We start from the raw sequence: 24,337 nt of genomic DNA, 5'->3' as shown, positions 1-24,337 counted from the left end.
AACCGTGCTTACTGCATGCCTGTGATCTGTATGAAGCTACCCGTGAAGCAGTCACTGTTATGAAGCCACAGAGTAGGCCTCTGAGACTCAGAGAGCTGACATGACTTGTCCCCAGGGTTATTAAGCCAAAAAGTGGCAGATGCAGGACCCCCCATCCCCCACAGCAGTAATGACTGTGGCCCCCTGGGACCATTAGGATTGTCTTCTAAATAATCACACCTGCCCCCCTCCCTGACTTAAGTCAAAATCTCTATAACTGTCACTCTTAGCTAGGAGTGACTTTGTGCCCCCCTCCCCCGTTCTCCAGAGGACACCAGCCATGTGTGCACACATTTTGGAGTATCATAGCTTGTAGGTGGGGCACTACTGGCATGCAGTGGGAAGAGACCAGAGATTTGGGGTGCTGTTGAATGTTCTAGTAGTGCACAGATTGAAGCCCCACAGTAAAGAAGGATCAGGTCCCAGGTTGGAGACACCAAAGCAGAGAATCTTCATTACAGAAGTGCAATGGGATGCTGGGCTGATATTTTGCTCAGCATCTCTGTCAGCCTGCACACGTGTGTGCAGAGGGCCTGGGGAGGAGCCAGAAGCTTGCCTTTCCCCTTCGATCCCTTTCAGAAGGCTTGGTCACACCTTGGCTGTGACACTGAGGCCTCCAGGAAGCTGACTTGCTCTCTTCACGGATTTTTGGTAAAGACACCACCCCTTTGGAGAGAAGATGGTAGCATTGCAGATGTGCCCAGGTGGTTGCTGCTGCCTGCAGGAGACCTGGAGCTCTGCAGAGAAGAGGCTGCCCCAAATGGTGTGTTTGTGCAGTGCATGGTGATTCATGACAAGGCCCCCACCCCTCGGAGAGCTCACCCAGCCTGGCCCTGGCCTGGCTGGCTGCAAGCCCTTGGCTGGCCGCCCCAGTAGCAATGACTCAGGTTTTCCACCTGTAAAATGGGAGGGGTGGCTCTTGCTGGCATCCCCAGCCCCAGCAGCCCCTACCATGTCCCCCCACCCCTACTCCATCAAAGGCAAGGCTGAGAAGCCACCTCTGTAGCTGCTGTTTTCACTGCTAGTAAACCGGCCTTAACAAAAGCTCAATTAGAAAGTCAAGGGGCTTCCACACTGAAAGACAGGCTTAACAGCTCACCCACGTGGGAGGAATTAGCAGTTTTATCCCAGGCTTCTCAACATGTCCCAGAGCCCACAGGCGGCGGGGTACGGTATTGCTCCTGAGTACCGAGCCAGGCATCAGGACCATGGGGCTGAGCTGGGCAAGTCACTAGGAAGTGGGTGGAAGCCTTGGAAGTCCCTAAGTGCACCTGCTACTCAGTGAGGCTCCCCAGCCTTGGCAACAGAGGAAGAGGGTGATCTGTACTTGAACATGGAAGGAAATGGTTAAGTTCGGGCCTCACAAGGCTGCTGCTCAGGCTCCAGACTAGCTCCCGGCTCCGGATGGGGAGGGGATGGGGAGGTCCAGGGGCTCTGGCATGGGAAGACCTGGCCTTCTGCCCAGCTGAAACTCTAGGACAAGAGCCAGAAGCTCAAGCTGACTCACCAGGAAGGCAGGGCTGTGGAGAGAGGGAGGGGCCTAAGGGAGTAGGAGGGACCTGGCTGCAGCTAGAGTTCCTTTGTCACCTGGCTGGTGCTACACCTGCCTCTATTCATTGTCTCCTGTATCCTGCCTTCCACACAGGGCTGAGGGGTGGCAACTGGGCCTGGGCCTGGGCCTGGGCCTGCTGAGAAGGGTTCCCGTCTCAGCCAGGTGGGGACTGGTCCATCACTGAATGAGAAACTCTGTGCTCACGTCCTCCGAAGGCTGCTGGGAGCACTTTAGCATATTGTACTGGCAGAGAGCTTAGCGCCGGCCTGTCCTGCCCCAGCTTTCATTCGCTGTGGATAGAGATGAACAGAAATAGGAAAGACCTGCCTGCCCAAACTCAGACACCTCTGGCACCTCTGTCCTGGGGCTGAGGAGAGCTCCTGAAGGGTCTCTGAAAGTGAGCCTTTCTCCAGAAAAAGACTCAACAGGACGGAGCAGTGGAGGAAGTGGGGTGGGGGACAAAGAAGGAGAAGTGTGGCCCAGAGAGAACCTACCAGAGGAGGCCAGGCTGAGTGGGACCTGAGGTCATGAAGAAGGAGCTGCCCACATAGGGAGGGGAGCAGAGCTCAGGGAAGCATAGAGCTCAGAGGTGGGAGCATGCCTCAGAGGTAGCAAGGGGGTAGCAGAGGTACCACCGTACTTACCCAGCACGTCTGGGGGCCTGGGTTCTACCCTCAGCACTGCAAAATACACACATGCAGGTACACACTGTCTGTCTGTCTGTCCGTTTATCTATCTGAGAGAGAAAGACAGGGGAAATAGAAGGTTCTAGAAGTTCCAGAAACATGGTGGGAACATAGTGATGAAGGGGGACCTCTGGGAAAGCAAGCCACGAGGTCAGCTCCTGGAATCTACAGCTTTCAGTAAGAATTGCCCACAGAGCCGGGCGGTGGTGGCGCACGCCTTTAATCCCAGCACTCGGGAGGCAGAGGCAGGCGGATCTCTGTGAGTTCGAGACCAGCCTGGTCTACAAGAGCTAGTTCCAGGACAGGCTCCAAAGCCACAGAGAAACCCTGTCTCGAAAAACAAAAACAAAAAAGAATCGCCCACAGGCTTCATCTGGCCGTGCACTCAGCTCACACCGGGCTGTGAGTCTGGGCTGAGAAGTGGAAGGAAAAAGCAGCTTGAGCAGTGGAGATCATGATGAGTGGGTGGGCTGGGCCTATCCCTGCACAGAGGAGAAGGAAGACCTGGTTTGTCTGGCTCCTACCTCTCCTGCAGGGAAGGCAGCCTAGATTCCTGCAAATAGTGCTCTGTGACAGCAAACTGGCTAAGTGGCGTGTGGCTCTTTCAGGGATGTGAAGTTCGGAGGTCCCCACTTGGGACTCCATTCCCGCCCTCTCACCGCGTCTCTGGAGCAGATTTCTCTAGGTCACCATGTTTCTTTTCTTCTTGCCCTCAGCTCAGCGCTCAGCCCATGAGCTGCCCATGGTGGAGAGACAAGACGTGGACAGCTGCCTGGTCTATGGGGGCCAGCAGATGATCCTCACGGGCCAGAACTTCACGGCTGAGTCCAAGGTGGTGTTCATGGAGAAGACCACAGGTCAGTCGCTTTCCCTTGCTTCTCTGAGCCAGACGGAACTGAGCCTCGCACCACACTCAGCCTGTTGTGTAACTTCCCGTTCTTCTGGCTCACTTCCCAGTGACCCACAGCCTCACAGGTCACCGTGGATGTGGGTGACATGCTTGGATTGGTCCTTGGATGTTTCCGTGGAGACTAAACTTGTTGCTTTTCATCGACCTTGTTTTTGTTTTGATATCGTTTCTGCACATGGGCAAACATTTTTAAAAATACCTTTTCCTATTTCTCAGAAGAGAAACTGAGTGAGTTGCTGCTTTGAGGCCGGTGTTGGGGTGCCTACGTCACTGTGAAATGGGCACTCCTGTCACTGAGGTTTGCTGCCCAGGAGAAGCAGCGTGGGAAGAGGCTGAGCTGGAACATGGGCTCCCTTTTGGAAATGTGAGCGTTGGGTCTGATGAACTCTGACCTCCTTAGACAAACCAGGGTCTCGTCTATTGAAGGCAAGGTAACTAGGAGTGTACAGTCGTGAGGGCTAGACAGAGCAGCAGAGCGGGGCTAAGGGTAGCACGGAGGTCTCTGTTGGACTCTTGTGACTAGATGACTCACAGGGTAGCCTCCAGAGGGGAAGGGAGAGCAGCAAGCAGATGCAGGAAGCCCCATAGCGGTCAAGCAGCAGGAGGGCACAGCAGAGCAAATTCTGTGACAACTTGAGGTCTGAGCGATGGATGTACCAGGCACCTGTGTCCAGGTGGCTGTGAGGACAGGAGACACGCTGGGGTAGGAGGGGAAAGTAAAGTGACGACATAGACTGTCCCCAGGTGGGAGGGGCTTAGGATCATGTCCTTTCCCAGACACAGAGTGGTGGGGCCTTCTGTGAGCAGAGTGTGTTCCCAGAATCCCTCACTCCCCACCTGGTGCTCTGAGCTCTGCTCTAGTCCCCAGGACTGAAACACTTGCAGTCATTGTCCAGTGTGTCCCGACAGGCAGAATTGACCCTGGTGCAAATCAGCAACATGCAGAGGTCACTGAGAAAGGTGGAGAAAGAACAGACGTGAGTGTTAGGGAGTCTCCGAGCCGGGTAAACAACCAGCTGCCTGTCACAAACCCATGTGCCCCACTGGAGAGCTCCTACAGAGCAGGGAGAGGCAGGGGCAGGGCTGACCCACTCCCTGCAGGACTCTGCTGGCCGAGTCTCTCTGCTTACATGGACACAGTTTTAAGTCTGTATTTTCACTTGTGCTTTTTTGCTGCGTGAACATCTGTGCCGATGCTTCCTGGTCTCTCAGCAGCTGGCTGTAAACAGGCGTGGCTCATCCTACTGTAGGGTCTCACAGTGGGCTATCAGCCCATTTCATTTTTATCCATTTCCTTCTTACCGAGTCCAGGTAGAGACGTGGTTCTAATTGGTCTGGGCCTGAAGGTTAGTTTCTTTTCCCACTGCAGCGGTGACTACCTTAGCAAAAACGGCCAAAGGAAGGGTTTGCTTTGGCTCACGGTACATGGGTCCAGCCCATCGTGCGCAGTGGTCACACTGCATCTACAGTTGGGGGCGTCTTGAGGCTGGTGTTCAGTTCCGTCCTCTTAATTTAATCAGGCAGTTAGGGTGGGTCTCCTGCCTCATTTAACCTCGTCTAGATCACCCCTCACAGACACCCCTGGAGGCTTGCCTCTTAGTCGGTTCTAGATCTTCTCAAGCAGACAATATTAACCATCCCAGCGTGGTGAGGTAATCAGCTGCCCTAGTGGATGTGGGTAACAGGAACTGTTAATGCCCAGGTAACAGCACGTTCTCTGGGTTGGATGCAGCTCCAGGATCAGGATGCTATCCTTGCCCGCTGTGAATATTGACAAGACGAATGTGGCTTTCAAGCACCATGGGGGAACAGCCAATAAGATCCAAACGTTTGGTTACTCATGTCCAAGGTGACAGAGCCTCTGTGTTGACAGGAACGTCTAAAAAAGGACGGGATGATGGATCCTACTGATTCCCTGCTGCTGGGGACTGCCAGCGAGTTCCGGGTGTCTGGGTCAATAGTTTTGATGAACTGCTTCCTGAGTGGATGAGAGAGTGCTGATGAAGTGGCATTGGCTATAATCAGACTTTTCATAGACCACCAGCTCCCAAATAGTGACACTGAGACTTCTTATTAATTATGAAAACTTAGCCATATCTTAGGCTTGTTCCCAACTAGCTCTTATAACTTAAATTAACCCATTTATATTGGTCTATGTTCTGCCATGTGGCTCATTACCTCTCCTCCCACTTCCTCTATATCTGGCCGGCAAATCTCCAGCCTCTGAGATTCCACCCCCACCCTCCTGTTCCTCTTTCTCCCCAGAAGTCCCACTTAGCCTCTCCGACCTAGCTATTGGCTGCTCAGCTCTTTAGTAAACCAATCAGAAGTTGCTTTGGCAGATGATATTAAGCAGAGACACATCTCCACCGTGTAGAAAAGATTATCCCACACAACAGTTGGCTGATGCATAGCTCTCTTGGTTTCCAGAGCCATCCATACCTTGACCTCACCATGAGAAGCATTTGGCCTTGGAAAGTCAAGTTGAACCAATGGGAACCATCATAATGGCACATTCCCCATATAACTCGGCATGCTGACTTATAATTATGCCATTATTAATAAATTGGCGATCAAGGTCAGGGCTGAGTAAACCACTCTGGCCTGTGGTTTGGCCTCCCTCTGTAAGCTGGCATATCAGCCCTTCCCCTGGAGTAAGGGTTCACATGGGAGTTCTGTGCCCTGAGAGCACAGCTTGTGGTCATCGGACACCTGTGGTCTTTGTGGCCTTCCAGCCTCCCCAGAGCTGTGGCCACAGGCCTTGTGTAAGGCACATGTTGTCTGTGTGTGAGTTTGGATTGGACAAGCTTAGGTAGGAGTGGGGGTGCAGCTGTCAGCTGCATGGTCCCAAGCCCGGGCTTTGAGGTTAAACAGTGTGATGGTTACTTTTTAGTGCCACCTTGTCGCAGCCTGGAATCACCTGGGAAGAGAGGTGGTTTGTTTTTGTTTTTTAAAGACGGCATTTCTCTGTGTAACCCTAGCTGTCCTGGAACTCATTTTGTAGACCAGGCTGGCCTTGAGCTCAGAGGTCCACTTGTGTCTGCCTCCTGAGAGCTGGGATTAAAGGATTGCACCACCACCATCTGGCAGGAAGAGAGTTTTCATGAGGAATTGTCTAGATGGGGCTGACTGATCCTGCTGTGGGAGGATACAGTCATTATGGGCGGCACCATCCCTTAGGCACAGGAGTGAAGAAAAAGCAAGCAAACAGGCAGCGTGGCTGCCATTGTTTCTCTCTGTTCTTGATTATGGATGCTGGGCCACCAGTTGTCTCAGGCTCCAGCCTCTGTGACCTCCATGAAATGACGGGCTCTGATCCACGACTGGACGCTGAGTAAACCACTCTTCCCTTTTGTTACTACACGTTGTAAGGGAAGAACAAAGATGAGCTCACCCAGAGAGCCAGGAGATGTTCAGAAGCAACAGCCCTCGTCCTGAGCCAAGCTCTGGTCTAAGCGTTTGCCTAGGTTAGCCGATCTGATTCCCATGATAGCCCTCCAAAGGAACTACTCTTCCCCGAGCTCTACAGTGAGACTAAGCACAGAGACATTAGATGATGTGATGAAGACCACACAGTTGGTTCTGGGTAGTGTAAGACTTACATTCAGGCAGTGTGGCTCCAGGGTCTAGAAAAGCTCAGACCTGGGATGATTTGCTCTAAAGATCCCTTCTCTCCTCAAAGTATGGACTTGAACCCAGTCATAGTGATGGAGAACCCTGAGTTCTGCTGAGCTGTTGGCACAGCTTCTATTTCATTGCTGAGACTCTTACACACCAACTTCAGGACATCAGGCACCAGTGAGACACCCTGAGTATCCCCCAAGAAGTAGGCTTCCCTGAGAGGGGTGTGTGGCTCCCCTCATCTCTGATGGGGGGACCTTGATAATTTGCAAGGTGCAGAGTCTGCTCTTTTGACCCCGGGGTTCACCTCCTGCAAGGGAGATCCATGTAACTGGAGTTGGTTTTTCCAAAACCAGTCCTGTGTCCATCTCCATGGACACTTGGCCAGTAGGCGCTGCACACAGGGTGGAGTGGCCGAAGTTTTCCAAGGCAGGGGAATCCCAGCTGCTGTTCTCATTAGGAAAGGTGACAGCGCTGGGCTAATCTTAGCAGCAGAGTTTGGTCATCGGCACCGGGAGCCTCAGCATGCTTTTTATAGCTGTCCGCTAAAACGGGCTTGGCACTTTCCACTCCATCAAGAGGACAAGCTGAGGAGGTGGAAAAACGGTGAGGAGAGGGGCCGCGGGGTGCCTGAGCTAGGAGAGCCCCGTGTTTTGGAAAGTGTGGTCCTATTTATAGTGGCAGTCATAATAAGGATTATTATGAGTTTCGGTCCTATTTTTAATCCTTCATAGAACTTGCAGGGACCCGTGAGACTCTACATTTGCCCATCCCTCTGATCTCAGCTGATCCTCTCTTGCTGGTTCCCCTGGCTGCAGAGAATCCCTCTTCATTCTGTCTTTGGATGCTCCATGCCCCTTCATGCCCCAGGACCTTGGCATGTGCTGTTGGCTTTGGAACATTCTTCCCTTGTTCCTTTACACATGGTGTCTCCTACTACATAGAAGTCACTTTCCTTGAGAGGTGTTTTTTTCTTAAACCTTCATGGCTCAACCCCTAACCCGGTGTCATCTCGTCCTGTCCCACTGACATGCTTGGTTCTCCAGGTGGCACTCAGCGATTCCTTTGCCTGTCTGCTGTCTCTGGCCACTGGTTCCCACCTTAGACTGATGCTGATGGTTGCTTTGGAGCAGGGCCTCGCTGTTTGCTGCTGCACTCTCGACTTTGAGAACAGTCTCTGTGCATCGTGTGTGTGTGTGTGTGATGCTGAAGGAAAGTCCCATCCCCCTCTGTTATCCCTCCAGCCTTGAAAAGTGTCTTTACTAGCCCTATTTTACAGACAAGTTGACTGAAGTTCAAAGATATCAAACAGGGAACCCTGGGTTAGCCCTCAACTGGGGAAAGCTCTGGAACCCTAGAGTCCTATTTGCCTGGGCTCTGGAGTGATTTCTCCCGTCGGGTCAGAGAGAAGTTAAGAGAATGACCAAGGACAGTTCTGATCCCATGTGTTCTGCAAAGCAAAAGATGCATAGCCTTCCAGGGAAGGTCAGGCTGGGAGGCAGGCTGTTCCTGCCCTCTCTGGGAACCCTGGCCCCTGGCCCCTGGCCTCAGGCAGAGTCGGGGGTCCCAGCAAAACATTGCAAAACAGGAAAAAATCTAAGGACACAAAAACACAAGCGGTCTGCTTGAGGAGACAGGGTTACCATGGCTCCGAGTGACTCTCAAGGCTGGCGCGACCCAGTGTTTTGGAAGGTTCCTCCATGTGACACAGGGTTTTGGAATTCTTCAGCTGGTAAGTCCTTCTTAATTCAGGCCCCTGGCCCCAGCCAAGCCACTCCCGGGCTCTCTGTGTCCCGCGGGGGCGTAGGCTGGACACAGGCCCACCTCGAATTACTCAGCTCCACAACTGAAATTTTTTGAAGCGGGTTTCTTGTTTTGTTGGATGGATTTCTTGGCGCGGTCTGATGGCAGAGGCTCCCATCACCTGTCCAGAAGGCAAATTGTTTTTTTTTTCTTTTTCAAGAGGAGGCGTGGGCGGTGGAATCCCCTCGTCCCCACTGAGTCACTGAAGCCAGCCGTGACTCACTTTATTGCTCCCAGGTTCCCAAAGGCTGTATCATTTGGGCTTTGTTTAATAAATAGAATTATGTATGTGCTTAAAATATATTTTGAAACCTTTTTGTTCAGAAAGTATTTTTCTGTGAATGTACGCGACAAGCAGATCCGAGGTACCTTATCAACAGCCCCTTCTGCACCTGTTCTTCTCCCCTGGGGTGTGGTCCCAGGGCCTGGGTGGGCTTCTCTGGACGGTACTGACTCCAGGCTGGGAGGATTTCTGGAAACTAGACTCCAGGCTGGATGGCATGACTAAGGCTCAGGAGACCTTTGCCCTCAGTGACTCACTCAAGGCCGGTGTCATACCCTCTCTCAACCCCCTCCAAAGACATAGTCCAGACGGCAGCTCTGAAGCCTATGCGGTGACAGAAAATGCATTATTTTCAGACAGCTGCATGTGTGTCCGAGCCTCTTGCCTCCCTGCATAGATCGACTTCTTCAGGGGATCAAACTGTCCCTTCTCCCACTTTCCTGGAGAGCCGATCCTACCTGTGCATCCTTACTCAGTATGGAATCTTGGGAAGGAGTTTCCTGGTTAACTTGAGTCGAAGGGTTTGTGCCTTCAGAAATTGGCAGAGCCAGCCATGGTGGTACATGTCTCTCATCCCAGTGCTAGGAAACAGGGAACTGGATGTGGCTGAGTTGGTAGAGCGCTTGCCTAGCACACATGAAGCACTGGGTTTCATCCCCGGCACGGGCTAATCACTAATCCAGACATGTTGTTGCACACCTGTAATGGCCAGCCCTTGGAAGGTGGAGTTGGGAAGATCAGAAGTTCAAGGTTACCCTTAGCTATGAAGCAAACTCTAGGTTCCTTGAGCTCTATAATAGCCTGTCCAAAAACATCAAAAATGAAAAACACATCTTAAGAAAGAAAAAACTCATACAAACAAACAAGCAAAAAAAATCTGTCCTTGATGCCAGTAGCCTCTGTGAGCCAGTGGCTTAGCTTTCAGAGTGTCGGTTAAAATCCCCATTCTGTCCTCTGCTGTTTCCTTGGGACTCAGTTTCCCAAACTCTAAAATGGAGTCAGTGGTATTTTAATATAAATCAGGAGATGGAGACTGCAGGTACAGGCACACAGTGGGTGCCCTGAAGTTAGCAGCTGCCCCCCTGGGGGATTCCGACCTGTCCACATGGAGTCTACAAGGCAGGGCCCATCACTTTCTTAGTTATCAGAACCGTCCCTCCTGGCACATTCTCTCCCTTTCCCATGGAGAGCCTTTAGGTTCTGGCATCCTGGCCCAGCAGAGCTCCCTCCCTTCCCCCTCTACGGATGGGGGTGCTGAGTCACACAGCTGTCCACAGACTTCCTTGAGGTGACAGAACTTAGCAGTGGAGGGCAGGGCCCCAAAACCCCAGTTTCCTGGTTCCCAAAGTGCCTGGCGTCTGCAGCCTGCAGAGCTGTCTATAGATGATGCTCAGCTCTGAGAACAGAGGCTGCAGGAGGGGTAGGGGCCTCTATGGAAGATGGGCTTCTGTACACACTTGGCCCCTAGGACTTCCACATCCACCCTTGGGTATTTATTGAGCACCTACTGTGTGTCAAGGGTAGCATGACAGATAAGGTCCCTGCCGTGTGTGTGTGTGTGTGTAACACTTCAGGCTTGTTTATAAGCAGGGCACAGAGTCTGCAGAAGGGCTGGGGTGCAGAATGCCTGCTTCCTGTGGCCCTCAGACAAGCCTTGAGCTGCCCTCACCCCTGCATCCCAGGCAGGCGAAAGAGAGGAGCATGCATGTTTGTAGATCACAGAACTTGGTGTTATGAAATCTGAGTGTGACTGGACACCCCGGCTTTCACTGGTGACATCTGGCAACTCTGGGCAGAGAGATCAGAAAGGAACTTTCCAGAAGACACGGCTCTGATAAGAGCCCTAAAGGAGGGAACAGAGGATGCATAGACCCTGTTAGGAAAAGCGGCAGGCCAGGGGTCTGTCCAGGAGCTCAGACCATGATGGGGATGGGCTCTGTGGACCATGGATTTGGTGAGGAGCATTGGAAAGAGACATCCCCTCTGGGGACTCTAGGCAAGGCGAGGAGTCTAGCTTTATCCCCAGTGCAGGGGGACATTGGTGGAGGTTTCATATAATGTGGCTACTGTTTCAAGATTGCTCAGATATCTTTAGAGCATGGACAGGAAGAGGGGCGAGTGCATACTGGGAAACAGGAGAGGCGCTGCCATAGTGGCCTGGGGTGTGCCCCACCAAGCCAGGGGAGTCAAGAGAGAGGTTTGGTGTAGGCATCTAGTGGCTTCCTCTGCAGATCTGTATAAGTCTGTCCAAGCAGTGTCACCAGGATATCCCTGACCTCTGTGTGTCTGCCTGGCAAACTGTGCCATGGTCTGGGAAGGACCCACTTTACACTGGTTAACGGTCATGAAGTGTAGGCCGAGGTGACTTCAGCAGCCTTCATTAATTTGGTGCTTGAGGGCAGAGCTGGGGATGCTTCGGGCCTGGTTTCCTGAGTGAACTGACTCTTGGATTTTCTCCACACACGTTCCAGCCGGGCAGCAGTAGCTCAGGGTCCAAGTGCCACACATCTGTGAGAGCTGGCTGGCCCCTCCTGGGAGTGATGACACCGCCCGCTCTTCCAAGCAGACAGTTGGGGCTCAGCCCCCTTCCCCAGGCCTGCTGCTTCCTGTTAGCCCCGCCCATATCCCTAACCCTTCTGAGCTGCCAACAGACATAGTCACAGGCCGGCACACCAATCTCTCTCTCCCTCCTCCCTCCCATCCCCCTTTCCCTTCTCTCTGCCCCCATTTCTTCCTCCTCCTGCCCATCTGTTTTGTTTGTTTGTTTGTTTAAGACAGAGTCTCAAATAGCCTATATTGCCTTTGAACTCACCATGTAGCTGATGATGACCTTAAACTTTTGATCCTCTTACTTCCTACTTCCCGAGTGCTAGGATTTCAGGCATGTGCCATGGGGTCCAGTTTGTGCAGTACTGGGCATGACAATCACTCTACCAACCAAGCATTATCGCTAGTCCTGTCTGTCTGTCTGTCTGTCTGTTCATTCATCCTTCCCTCTTTCCATCCCTCCATCCATCTAGTCATCTCCTCCATCCTCACGCCATCCCATCAGCCCTCCCTCCTCATGCCCTTCTGTCCTCTGTGCACTCTGGTCAGATCTCCTAATGAGGGTTCTCAAAGCCTGTGATGTCTGCTGAGTTGAGCCCCCACTCCCCCCCCTTCCCTTTTAGCCTTGATTTTCTATCCCCAACCCCTTTGCTCAAAATGCCTGGCTCTTCCTTCCCTTTTGACTAAGGCTGGAAGGGCCTCCTCTGTGTTGGCCACCAAGCCCTGTTCCCTTTAGACTTAGGGAGTTCCCCCAAATATCTGCTCCAAGACCAAGTTCCTTTATTTCATCTCAGGACAGCAGATACACATAAAGTCCTCTCAGCCAGAAGTGTGACCTGGGAATGGCTGAGACTCAGGCTCCCTGCTTTTTAGGGCTTTGCTTTTGAGACAGGGCCCAGCTATATAGGTTAGCCTGTTCTGGAACCCAGCATCCTCCTGCCTCTGTCTGCCAAGTCCTGGGATTACAGACCAGCCCTCCCCATACCTGTAGTTGCCTATGTCTAAGCAGCCATGTGTATAGACTCACAAGATGGTCTCATGACACATATACTGGTCTGTAGATACTGAGCCAGGGTGCTTCTTGTAAAATAGGGGTGTGTTTTCTAGTTAGAAAAAATATATCTGCCTTATTCTAAGGACTGCCCAATATTGGCATAGCTGATATCTACCTACCCTTCTGTCCACCCACCCCATCCACCCATCCATCCACCCATCCATCCATCCACCCATCCATCCATCCATCCATCCGCCCACCCGCCCATCCATCCTTCCACCCACCCATGCATCTGTCCATCCACCTATCCATCTTTCCATCTGTCTACGCACCCATCTGTTTATCTGTCCATCCACCACTCATTCATCTCCCTACCCACCCACACACCCATCCATCTACCTCTCACTCACCCATCCATACACTATCATTCACTATGTTCACACTGATCTGCCCATCCATCCGCCCACCCACATCCATCATCTATCCACTCCCCTACCCTTCCATAGTCTTCCCATTCATTTACCTATCATCCACCCACAGTCTGTATGTCTCCATCCTCCTGTTTACCCTCCATATACCCATCCGATCATCCATTGATCCACTCTACATCAACCCATACGCCCACCCGTCAATCCACTCACTTGCCCATCTTTTCTTCCTTTATTGGCTATAGGCTGCCATAATGGATTCAGCCAGACCTTATCTGTGAGTTCCATCCATGACCATTCTATTCACTGAGCCAAGAATGCAACTAAGATCCCACTCCCCAAACCCAGCCAATTCTCTTTTCTTAGAGGCCAGTGTGAGACCCCAAATTCTAAAGTAGAGTGGTGGTGACATCCATGGTGGCTTGAGCTTTTGGTTGAGCATTTCTTTGAACTGCCTATCTTAATACTCAACCCAATTCTTGGAGGAAACTAAAGCACATAGAGGCTTAGGGACCACTTGGGCCACACAGGCAGTCAGTGCTGGCAGTGGGATGAACCTGGTCAGAGTGAGGTGAGCCTTAGGGAAGTCTCTGGGGTTAATTTTGAAGACAGTGCCTCAAGACAGCAGTCCTCAGCCACACTCAGAACATCACCTCCCCCATGACCCCAAGGACGTGTGTGCCTGTTAGTGTGGCTACAAGAAACAAGGGTTACTCAAAAGTGTGGCCCAGAGACCCATAGCAGACCACACCCTCTTGAGCCCAGCCTCTGAGTGAGCCTTCAGGGTGATGGGGCTCAGTAGAGAAGATGGCTGTGGCCAGTTTTTACTTCCCACTGAAAGCTATTCTGTCACGAATAGTGTGGGCTCTGTGAGTGTGCACAGAAGAGTCAAAAGACAGAACAGAGAGCCTGACTCAGTTGGCTTTGGTCATTGCTGGGTGTGTCTTCATTTGCACCCAGCCTTCTTTCTTCTTTGTCTTCCTCCCCATTCCTCTTTCTCATTTCCCTCCTTTCTTGCCCTCCCCTCACATCCTCCCACTTCAGCTTCCCAAACGTTGAGACTACAGGTGTGTGCCATGGCACCCAGCTTGAAAAGATCCATTAAAATATTATATATATTAAATATTTATCTTTAAATTATGTATGTGTATACATGCCAAGTGTGTGCAGTACTCACAGAGGCCAGAAGAGGGTGTTGGGTCCCCTGGAATTGGAGTCACAGGCAGTTGTGAGCCACCCTGTGAGTGCTGGGAATGGAACCTGGGTCCTCTGCAAGAGCAGCAAGTACTCCCAAACCCTGAGTTGTCTCTCCAATCCTCTAAAAAGACCCATTCTTCAAGGCATCAGGGAGTCATGTTGCCGTCTCATGTAAGAGACACCACCCCAGTGTAGATTCCAGCCAAGCCTTGCAATGATATTTATCATTGCAAACAGAAAATTCTTGATAAGCTCTGACTTTAAAATGTGTGCATTTTCAGTTTTAACTCATGTTGAGATATGTGCCCATGTTCAAATAATATATATATATATATATATATATATATATATATATATATATATATATATATATATATGCCAGCATACGAGCTCCTGTGAACATCTCCCATGTGCTTACACAGTGCTGGAGCCTGACACTTTGATCTGTATGCTCACTAGGAGATGTACATGGTCTAGAACCCTTGTGTTTTAAATTGGAGACAGAGACTTACCGTCTTATCCAAGGCTGCACAGCTAATTGGGGCAAGCAAAGATTTCAGGCCAGGTCTGAAGTTGTGAAGTTTGGGATAAAAGGGCTGAATGCTGCCGGGGACAGAGAGGAGATGCTGGCACTGTTGCAGGGCATTTCCAAAGAGGGTTCTAGGGAGTGTGCCGCACAGCTCTGCCAGTGCACTGAAGTGGGCGGGCATTTCCTCCTACACCCTCGTTGTCCCACAGCCCTCATCTGCCAGATCCAGGGGGCCCAGCCTTGCATAGCAGCACCCCCAGGAAACCCAAGTCTTAAGGATAGGAGTGGACACCTAAGCTCTGGGGGGTGAGATGCCACTTAAGTGTGCCCAGTCCAGGATGCCCGATCCTACCACTTCTCCCCTCTCTGACTGGGACTCAACTCAGCTAGTGGGGTAAAGGCCAGACATGCTTTGGGGCAGCATATGTAGGAACAGGTTGAAGTCTGAGGGACAAAGGACCAGGGCAGGCATTAAGATTTAGTTAAGAATGGTGCCCTGAGTAGCAAGGCGGGAACTGGAATAGACAGGACCTTGAGGGCCATGGCAGAGCTGTGGCAATGTCACTGGGCACAGGAGGCAGGAAGGACTTGAGGAGGGCTGGTGAATCTGTCATTGCAACAGGGGTGACTGCAAGGTCCTGCCTACAAATGTCCTTTCTCAGTGTCTCAGAGCTGACCACTTTCCTCTGTTGGTTCTCTGGGAGCCTCTCCCTTGCTGTTTGCTTGGGCTTGACTGTCGTTTGGAGGCTGTGGTTCAATAGCTTGTGTCTTTTCACAAACTTCCTCTGGGCCTTAGGTTCCCCTTCTGGTGGTGCTGAGCTGACTCACTTCTAGACTGTACTCAAGCTCCTATTGGCAGTTGCCTCCTTGGGTAGTCATGCCCATCGGCAAGGGGTAGGGAGGGCTCTGCCCTTTTCTCCTGGGTCCACAGACCCAAAAACCATATCTGACATAGCCTATGAGATACCCTGTCGTGAACATTGCTCTTCTGCATGTCAGGATTTCTTGTGCCACAATATCAAGGGCTAGTTCAACTTCTTGACAGTTCTTCAAAGAATTCTGTCTGCACCTCTAAAGGATGGGCTCGGAAACTGGGTCCGCCCCCCCTTGCTTCTTCCTTCCCCCTCTGTCTTTTTTGTCTGTTTCTTGAGAGTCACTCTGTAGCCCGGCTGGCTGCTGCCTCATCCTCTCACATCCTTCTCCAAGCAGTGAGCTCATATGGAATTAAGCTCAGGCAGTGAGAAGCTGGGCAAGAGGGGGACCCCCTTACTGCTTCCCACATGGGCTTCTAGCTCAGCATTCAGGCTGCAGTCACTGAGCAAGGTTGGAACCCACAGAGCCTGGCTATGCAGCCTGGGTCTCTGTCAATGACCTTGGGTCGATCTTTGACATAAAAACAGGATAACCCTGGGCTAGTCCTGTCTGGCTCTTTGCACACTGTGGAGCCTGTGTGTTGATGGCTTCCAGCCAGGTGCCTTTGGTGTCCCTTTGGCCACCATTTCTCCTGCCTCTGGAGTGGTTTCTCCTGGCCCTTGGCAGTCATTCCAGCTGATGACATTTTTGTATATCCCATATGGCTCTTTGTTTTTTCTTACAATGTGGTTGATAGACAGCCAAGACTACATCACCTGGTCTCTTCCATAGGGCTCTAAGACCAGGAAGAATGTCTGTACTTGCCTCCCTCTGTTATCTCTGTGTGTATGTGTGTGTGTGTGTGTGTGTGTGTGTGTGTGTGCCTGTTTGTGAGCACCTGCATCTGTGTGTGTACATGTGGAAGTCAGAGGTTGATGTTGGGTGTCCTCCTCTATCACTTTGCATCTCACTTTGGGAGTGTGGAGGATATACACGTGTATGCGTGTACGTGTGTGTGCACGCGCACACATGCACACATGCCTGTGTGTACCATCGTAGCAGCAGAGGAGAACTTTGGGTGTCCTGCTCATCACATTTCACCTTATTGTTTTGAGCTAGGGTCTCACTGAACCTAGAGCTAGGCTGGTGGCTAGTGACCCTACAGCACTGGGGAGACAGGCACATGTGTGGCCATACCCTGCCTTTCATGGGCCTGCTAGAGTCCACGTTCAAACTTGCATACCATTGAACCAGAAAGCCAGGACCGAACTGGCTGTCACCAAGAACTCCCTCTTTTCCTTTGCAGTGAGAACCTCCAGACACACCTGCTTTGTAGCAGTTACAGGAGTTTTGTTATATTGGGTTTTACTTTGGAAGGGGGAGGCATACTCCTAGGCGAGTAAGTTCAAATGCTGCTCATGGCCCACGACTCTCTGGCTAACCCTCAGAATTGGGGGTCCTAAGTGATTACAGCAGACACTAGCAGCTCTGCTCCAGGAAGAGACGGGGCTCTGAGGCCAGATGTTGGGCTGTGCTCTGTCTCGCAGCCCACTGTGCTGAGCATGCTGGAGCCTCTGCCGAGTCAAGAACCCAGTGGACTTTGACTCAGCATTTTCCAACCATGTGCTAGCTTCGAGAATGTTCCCTTTCTCATAAAACCATTTAATATTCTTCAGCTTTCGTGCTCCACAAACACCCTGGAAACCCTCACGGAAATGTTTTGTTTCAGTGAGAACTGCCCAGCTTCAGTGTAGGTGGTCAGGGGAGAAATCTATAATTTGAAAATCAAGAGTTTTGTTTGGCCCCGTTTGCTGGCGTCAGATTAGGGGAATGAAGGGCCCTCTGCCCCTGAGAAGGAGAGGCCACTGCTGAGCAGAGCCCTCTCACTGCAGTGGTGACTCACATGGTAGCATGGAGTGGGCTAAGGGGTTCCCTCGCCTCCTGATGACCCATGAGTCAGGCACGCTTGGGCCACCTGTTCTGTCCCGATTAAGAGTGGGATATCTAAACCATCTGTGCTCGGATGAGGGGACGCTGGTAACAAGCCAGGACCATCACGAGGCTCCCGAGACAGCCTTGGGCTTGAGGACCTTCTGGAAATAGACAAATGTGACCAGGTGCCTGGGAGAACACTGATTTTATTTTAAGAAAGGGAAATAGGCATTTGGATGGAAAGAGATCACGGTGGCGGAGTCTGCGGTTCCTCCAAGTCTTTGCTCTTTTAATCCTGAATTTCCTACTGGCACCATGTTTCTCTCCTGCAAAGAGAACTATTTGACTATCTGGACACACACACAGCTCTCTCAGACACACATAACTCACACGCGCGCACACACACACACTTTCATATGCACACACTCTTATATACAACTCTTCTTTCACACACAACTCTGTCTCACATCTACACGTTCTTTCCCACACACATACATTCCCTCCCTCCCTCCCTCCCTCCCTCCCTCCCTCCCTTCCTCCCTCCCTCCTTCCCTCCCTCCCTTCCTCCCTGTCCCCCACCACAGGCACACCGGCACACCGATACACCTCACTACAGTGATGCGATGGAGAATGTGATTTGTCGGCTCTGTCTTACGTCGTTGGCTTCTGGGTCCTTCAAAGACTTTTGTTTTTTGTGTTTTCCAGATGGGCAGCAGGTTTGGGAGATGGAAGCCACGGTGGATAAAGACAAGAGCCAGCCTGTAAGCCCCCAAAATGGCCCCGAGAGCTCAGAGTCCCTGATGAGGTTTCTGTACCCTGCTCCCCCTTCCCCCATCCTCTTTTCCTTCCCTCCTTCCTCCCTCTTCTCTATTCCTCCCTTCCTTCCTCCCTCTTTCCCTTTCTTCTCTTCTTCCTTTCCTTCTTTTTCTTTTCTCCCTCTCCCCTTTCTATCCTTTCCTCCTCCATCTGTCCCTCCCTCCTCCCCACACTGAACATCACAGTTACTCACAAGTACAAGCTACACTTAATGAGTGCTTGCCCCTTACAAAGCCCCAGGCCCTTTGGTTTCTGACCGTGACATCTGACACACTTTGCTAGACCAGCTTTCCTTGCTGGGATGAAAAGTTAAATTCCCTTCGCTGTAGATGTGGGGAACGAAGCCAGAGGGCCTGCCGTGGTGGGCCTGGGTGGACTTGATTGGGATCCTGGCAGGAATAGTGGCGTGCTATTTACAGTCAAGTTCATGACAACTGCTTCCTTCTAGAACATGCTTTTTGTTGAGATCCCCGAGTATCGGAACAAGCACATCCGAGTACCCGTAAAAGTGAACTTCTACGTCATCAACGGAAAGAGAAAACGAAGTCAGCCACAACACTTTACCTACCATCCAGGTGAGGCATTCTCCCTGACACCCTTCAAGGTCACAGACAGCACTGGTCAGGGACTCAGGAGTCCCAAGGTCTGCTCCCAGCTGGGCTACCTGGGGAAAGTGACTCACCCACTCTGAGCCTCAGTTTCCTCTTGTGTTGGAAGGCACTTCCGTGTGAGAGTAGCTCCCTGTGTGGCCCACTGGTGCCAGGGGCCAGCTGCCATTGTCATGCGTGTTTTCCTTGGTGATAGGTACAGGCATTTGGAGGCAGACAGCTAAGCAAGTGTCTCTTGCTGTTCCTCCCTGTCTTAGGTTTGACCACATTCAGGGTCAAAGTGGACTTGCTCTAGAACTCTCAGGGTCCTTGACTGTCCCCATATGGGTGGGGTTACTAGAGGCACACCCAGACCAGAAGGTCTCATTCATGAAATTCTGCAGAAACGGAACTAACCTCATAGAGTGGCTCTAGTTACAACTCCAAGGTAGCCAGTAGGTTAGGTAACTACAGCAGTAGTCAACTAGTAACTACAGCAGCTGGGGAAAAGCCCGCTCCTGCCCCACTCCAGGCCAGGGAAGGACCCTCGGGCTGTAAACCTGCAGTCCTGGTTCTGAAACCCCACTGTCCCTGATTGGGCAGCTCAGCTTCAGCAGGGTGCATGGTAGACTTATGAGATCCCTATGAGGGAGGCACCACGGGGACTGATGTGCGGTGCCGTCAGCAGCAGAAGTGGCTTCCCATGGGCCCCAAAGCTGCAGAGAGAGAGAACCTCGCACAAACCCTGCACGTGGAGCAGTCCTCTCAGCAAGAAGGCTGTCGCCTCTGCGCTCCGACATTCTCCCCCGATCTGCGGTAGCAGGGCCTCTCTGGGCTGGGCGTCAGTGCTCGGCTGGTGGAATGGAACCCTAGCAAGGCCCACCCTGAGGTCTCTAGCTGTCTAGAACTGAGACATTGGCCTTGGCATGGCATTTGTGGACATAGTCACCTCCTCAAACCCTGACTCTGAGGAGGCTGCCCCACTCACCTTTGGTGACAGTCCTCTTGTCCGTTCATGTAGCTGTCCCTGTCTCCTGAACCTGGTGATGCTAAGGGAGGATGCTGGGAGGGGGTGGCCTGCTTTCCTCCTTGCTGTGAACAATACCCGACAAACACAACTTAAGGGGTGAAGGTTTTATTCTGACATTTAGAGGGGTACTGCCTTTCATGGTGGGGACAGCAAGAGAGGGAAGCGGCTGGTCGCACTGCATCACAATCAGGAAACAGAGATGGAGACTCTTCAGTCTAGGAGCCCAGCCCTCGGGGTGCTGCTGCCCTCATTCAGGGTGGGTCTTCACACGCACCCCCATGGAGAAACTCCTTTACAGACATACCCAGAGGAGTGTCTCCTAGGTGACTCTAGACCCTGTCGACAGTGATGACTGAACATCGCTGACTATGTGGGACAGTGTCTGGTAGGAGGGGACACCGCAGGGAGACAATGGGGACAGATGGCTCGAGAGGCGGGGGAGTCACAGCAAGCCTTTTCCTCTCAGCTCTCACCTTGAGGAACGAGGCTACACAGACTCCAACACCCAGTCGAGCCCACCCTCCACCCATCCACAGCTGGCAAAGTCTGCAGTTCAAGGGCATTGCCAAGGTCGAGTTTCACCTGATGACAATTCCAGGGGGGATCTTGTGGCCCAAGGCTAGTGAGCCACACACCAGCCATGCTCCCACCCACTGGGCTCCTCAAAGTGCCCCTCCTCCTCGGCACACACTCACAGGTTGCCATGATTGCTGCAGCCCTGCGCTTTTCTCTCCACAGCCCCTGCCATCAAGACGGAGCCCGATGAGTATGACCCTTCTCTGATCTGCAGCCCTGCCCATGGAAGCCTGGGGAGCCAGCCATATTACCCACAGCACCCAATGCTGGCCGAGTCCCCCTCCTGTCTCGTGGCTACCATGGCCCCCTGCCAACAGTTCCGCTCGGGGCTGTCATCCCCAGATGCCCGCTACCAGCAGCAGAGCCCCGCAGCAGCTCTCTACCAGAGGAGCAAGAGCCTGAGTCCAGGCCTGCTGGGCTACCAGCAGCCAGCCCTCCTGGCAGCACCCTTGGGCCTGGCCGATGCCCACCGCTCTGTGCTGGTGCATGCTGGTTCTCAGGGCCAGAGCCAGGGCTCTACCCTGCCACACACATCCTCGGCTACCCAGCAGGCCTCGCCCGTGATTCACTACTCACCCACCAACCAGCAGCTTCGTGGCGGGGGACACCAGGAGTTTCAGCATATCATGTACTGTGAGAACTTCGGCCCTGGTTCAGCCAGGCCTGGCCCACCTCCCATCAACCAAGGCCAGAGGCTGAGCCCAGGCTCCTACCCCACAGTCATCCAACCACAGACTGCCCTGAACCACAGAGCTACCAAAAACGGACCCCCAGTCAGTGACCAGAAGGACGCTATGCCCACTGGAGTGACAGTCAAACAGGAACAGAACCTGGACCAGACCTACCTGGATGACGGTAAGAAGCTGTGCTTGCTCAGTGTCCCTGAGGAAGGAGCCCTCCATGTCCCCATCCTGGACCCCCCCATACAGCCCAGTCTACCCTGCTACCTCCTTGGGCCTTAGTATCTCCATTTTAACCTGAGGGATGATATAAGATAACCTGTATTGTCACACGCCTACCAGCTCACTGCGGGAGCTTGGGGTGAGTGCTGGCAGTCATAGGTGTCCCCTCCAACCGCTGCAGTAGAAAAAGCCAATGAAGGGAGTTCTGGCCACTGGAGTGTCCCCTGAGGTCATGAACTGGGCCTGTCCCACCACTTCCATACTCTTTCCGGGGCCAGATTTAGATGAACGGCAGGAAATCAGAAAGGAAGATTTCTTTCTTTCCCGTGGAGGAAAAAATCCCACTTTATGGCCCTCTTCTGTGCGTGGGGGCGGGGTGCAGAGTGAGCAGGGAGCACAGCCTTGAAAGGGGCTCTATCCGGAGCATGAATGGGGGCTGCGGGCAGCTCTGGCACGTGCTGCTGGGACACAGAGACCATTGATGGGGGGCAGCAATGGGTTTCCGTTGGGGCGAGCTCAGCTGATGGGGGGCAGGGCCAGGGAGAGGGTGGAAGAAGGCTTTGTGTGAAGGTGCCCTCAGCTTGTGGGCACATGGCCTGGACAGAGGCATGGCTTGTCAGAGCAGCTGAGACAGGGGCTAGTCGGCCTCTCAGAGGAAGGCCACACTCACCTGAGATGAGCAAAGGGTGCCCGAGGGCAGAGAGGGTGGGGCAGGTGGAGGAGCCTTCTCTTCCCTTTGAGGCTCCAGAAAATCAGAAATCTTGGAGGGAGGTTTCTGAAGTGGAGGAAGAAACTCTAAGTGGCGAGTTGCTCCCTGCCTGCAGCTCCAGCTCCATCCAGTTCATGGGCAGTAGCAGCTGATACAGGGTAGAGGGTCCCGTACCCAGAACATCCAGGAACAAGAGTGGTTTGTATTTGGCGACACCCTGTAATGCTGCGTTACCATTCCTGCCTCCCTAACTCCCAAATCTGCAATCTGGAGAAATCGAGAATTTGAAATTTTCTGGGAATCATTTTGATCCTCAAGTTTGGAATTTCAGAGCATTTTGGATTTTTAGATTAGGAATGTTCAAGCAACCCTTGAAAGCACAATAACTTGGGGCCGTTAACTCCCAGGAACCCAACAGGGAGCAAGGAAGGATGCCCTAGAACAGTTGCCATGGTTACCATGGAGACCTGTGGGTGATAGGAAGTTATGCTGCGTTTGCTCATAGTCTTTGAATTCTTGTTCAGCCAGGCTACCTGGGTGTTCTGAGACTTCGGACAGCATCTATCTTTGTGATGGAACTATCAACCAAAGTCAAACCTCTTTGAGCAACGACCTTTTGGGACACTTACTAAAGCGTGGCCCCGCATGCCTGGGCAGACCAACCCAATAGCAATGCTTTGTGAACTGATGGGGCTTGGGAGTTGAGTGCAGTGGTGAGGGACTTCTGTACGCTCTACCTGTGAATATTAGACATCCCAGTGAGAGCCAGTCTCGCTGCTTGTTGGCAGAGAGAACTCAACAGAGCTGCAGCTCCCACCATCCTCAGTGTGTACCTGGCCTCACTTCATGTGGAGGCAGGGGACTGACCCATTGAGGCAAGGTGCTTTAGGGATGAGTGTCTGAACAGGGCGGGTGTTTCCCAGCAGCCTCTGTGGAGGGGTTAATTTGGTCTCTGGGAGCAGAGATGTGCCCCCCCCCCCATCATCTTGCGGTTAAAGATGAACGCGAGTCACCTCAGTTATGGAACCTGCAGGTAGATGCCTCAGTGGGTCAGAGGTGGCCGTCCGTGTCTGCCACAGATGTGCAGAAGGGATGACTTGTGCCACAGAGGAAGCAGCTGGGTTTGGGGGCCCTATGGGGAATCTATAGGAAGGCTCACAGGTGTGTTGGGGTGAGCTCACCTCCCCCAACATGATTCCGCTCTCAGACACAGATTTGGGCACAGATGGCTTTCACTGCAGGAGGCTTTTCTTCAGTACCCCTTCACCACACTTGTGACCCCCCTCCCATCTCCAATCTCGGTGGGGAATCCTCTGTAGGAAGATTCTGTGATTTTAGAAGGTGAAAAGGTTAGGGTGTTGTGGGACTTTTCAGAGCCTTGACTGTCCTGGTTGACATTAAAAAAAAAACTAAGACCAGGAGGTGCCTTTGAGGGGAGCCATTCCCACGGTCTCTGTCCTCTGTCTGTCCACAGCCCTCGAGGTGTGGCCCACAGCATGTCTGGTCCTGCAGCCCAGCGCTGGTCCCTCAAACACTATATTCAGATTTCTCCATCTATACTTTGTCTCCCTGGCCTGAGTCATGTGTCCCCAAGGCAGCAAGGTGTCATTGGCCAGTTTGGTGCTTGGCTTGCTTTGTTCCCAAAGTTCTGCTTGGTGTGGCCTGCTGTGCTCTGGGGCGAACTCAGAAAATGTGGGTGCAGTTTGGCTTTTGTTTGCTAGGGCTTTGGATTCTCCCGAGAGACCTGGCCCTGCACCCAGAACCTTGCATACATTCCTCTGTGGTGTGGGGTTCTTGACCTGTTGTTTGGGGTTTAAAGCAGACAGACAGACTCAAGACATGCTTCCATCTGCCAGAGGGTGACTGGGTTTGGGCTCTTTCGGTTGTCATTCAAAGGGGTCTCACTCCCTGAAGCCAGAGGCAGTGAACCCAGAACTGGCACACACTGGCAGTGTGTGAGCAGAGCACAGTAGACATGAGTCTCTGCGCAGAGGCAAACATTGACCTTGGAAGTTTGCCCAGCCTCTCCCCTGGGTCCAAGGAGCGCCACACCCCAGTGTCTCCAAACTTGGCCCATGACCAAGTGTCCTGCCTTGTGCCCCTCTTCTGAGCTGCATTCCTCATTGTTTGCGGCTGTTCCTTCTTGGGCTGAGAGCTCATCTGCTTTTCTCACTCTGGTGCTTAAAGATGCTTACAAAAGTCTCCTCAAAATGGGAAATGTGTAACATTCCGGGTGCAGTGGGTCCCATTCAACCGCCCTTGACATGTCATCTGTAAATGCTGACCTGCTTTGTCCGGGGTCATGGATCTACTCTCTCCCCCTAAAGCTCTAGATTGTGCCTGG

General features: G+C 52.4%; 1 protein-coding gene across 4 annotated transcripts in view; it reads left to right on the top strand.

Moving 5' to 3' along the window:
* Nfatc2 (nuclear factor of activated T cells 2) overlaps positions 1–24,337 on the top strand; it is a 111,126-nt gene that overhangs the window by 63,936 nt on the left and 22,853 nt on the right. For all 4 annotated transcript variants that reach the window (XR_012909740.1, XM_075963160.1, XM_075963159.1 and 1 more), the window contains exons 6-9: positions 2,994–3,134; positions 18,079–18,134; positions 18,638–18,764; positions 20,545–21,237. Coding sequence is in view for 3 of the 4 variants with exons in the window: in XM_075963160.1 (XP_075819275.1) it covers positions 2,994–3,134; positions 18,079–18,134; positions 18,638–18,764; positions 20,545–21,237 (1,017 nt within the window). In the remaining variant the exon portion in view is untranslated. The remainder of the gene's footprint in view (positions 1–2,993; positions 3,135–18,078; positions 18,135–18,637; positions 18,765–20,544; positions 21,238–24,337) is intronic.

The sequence above is a fragment of the Microtus pennsylvanicus genome, chromosome 2 (assembly GCF_037038515.1).
Source record: "Microtus pennsylvanicus isolate mMicPen1 chromosome 2, mMicPen1.hap1, whole genome shotgun sequence".
Lineage (NCBI taxonomy): Eukaryota > Metazoa > Chordata > Mammalia > Rodentia > Cricetidae > Microtus > Microtus pennsylvanicus.
This window is presented reverse-complemented; position numbering and strand designations above follow the sequence as displayed.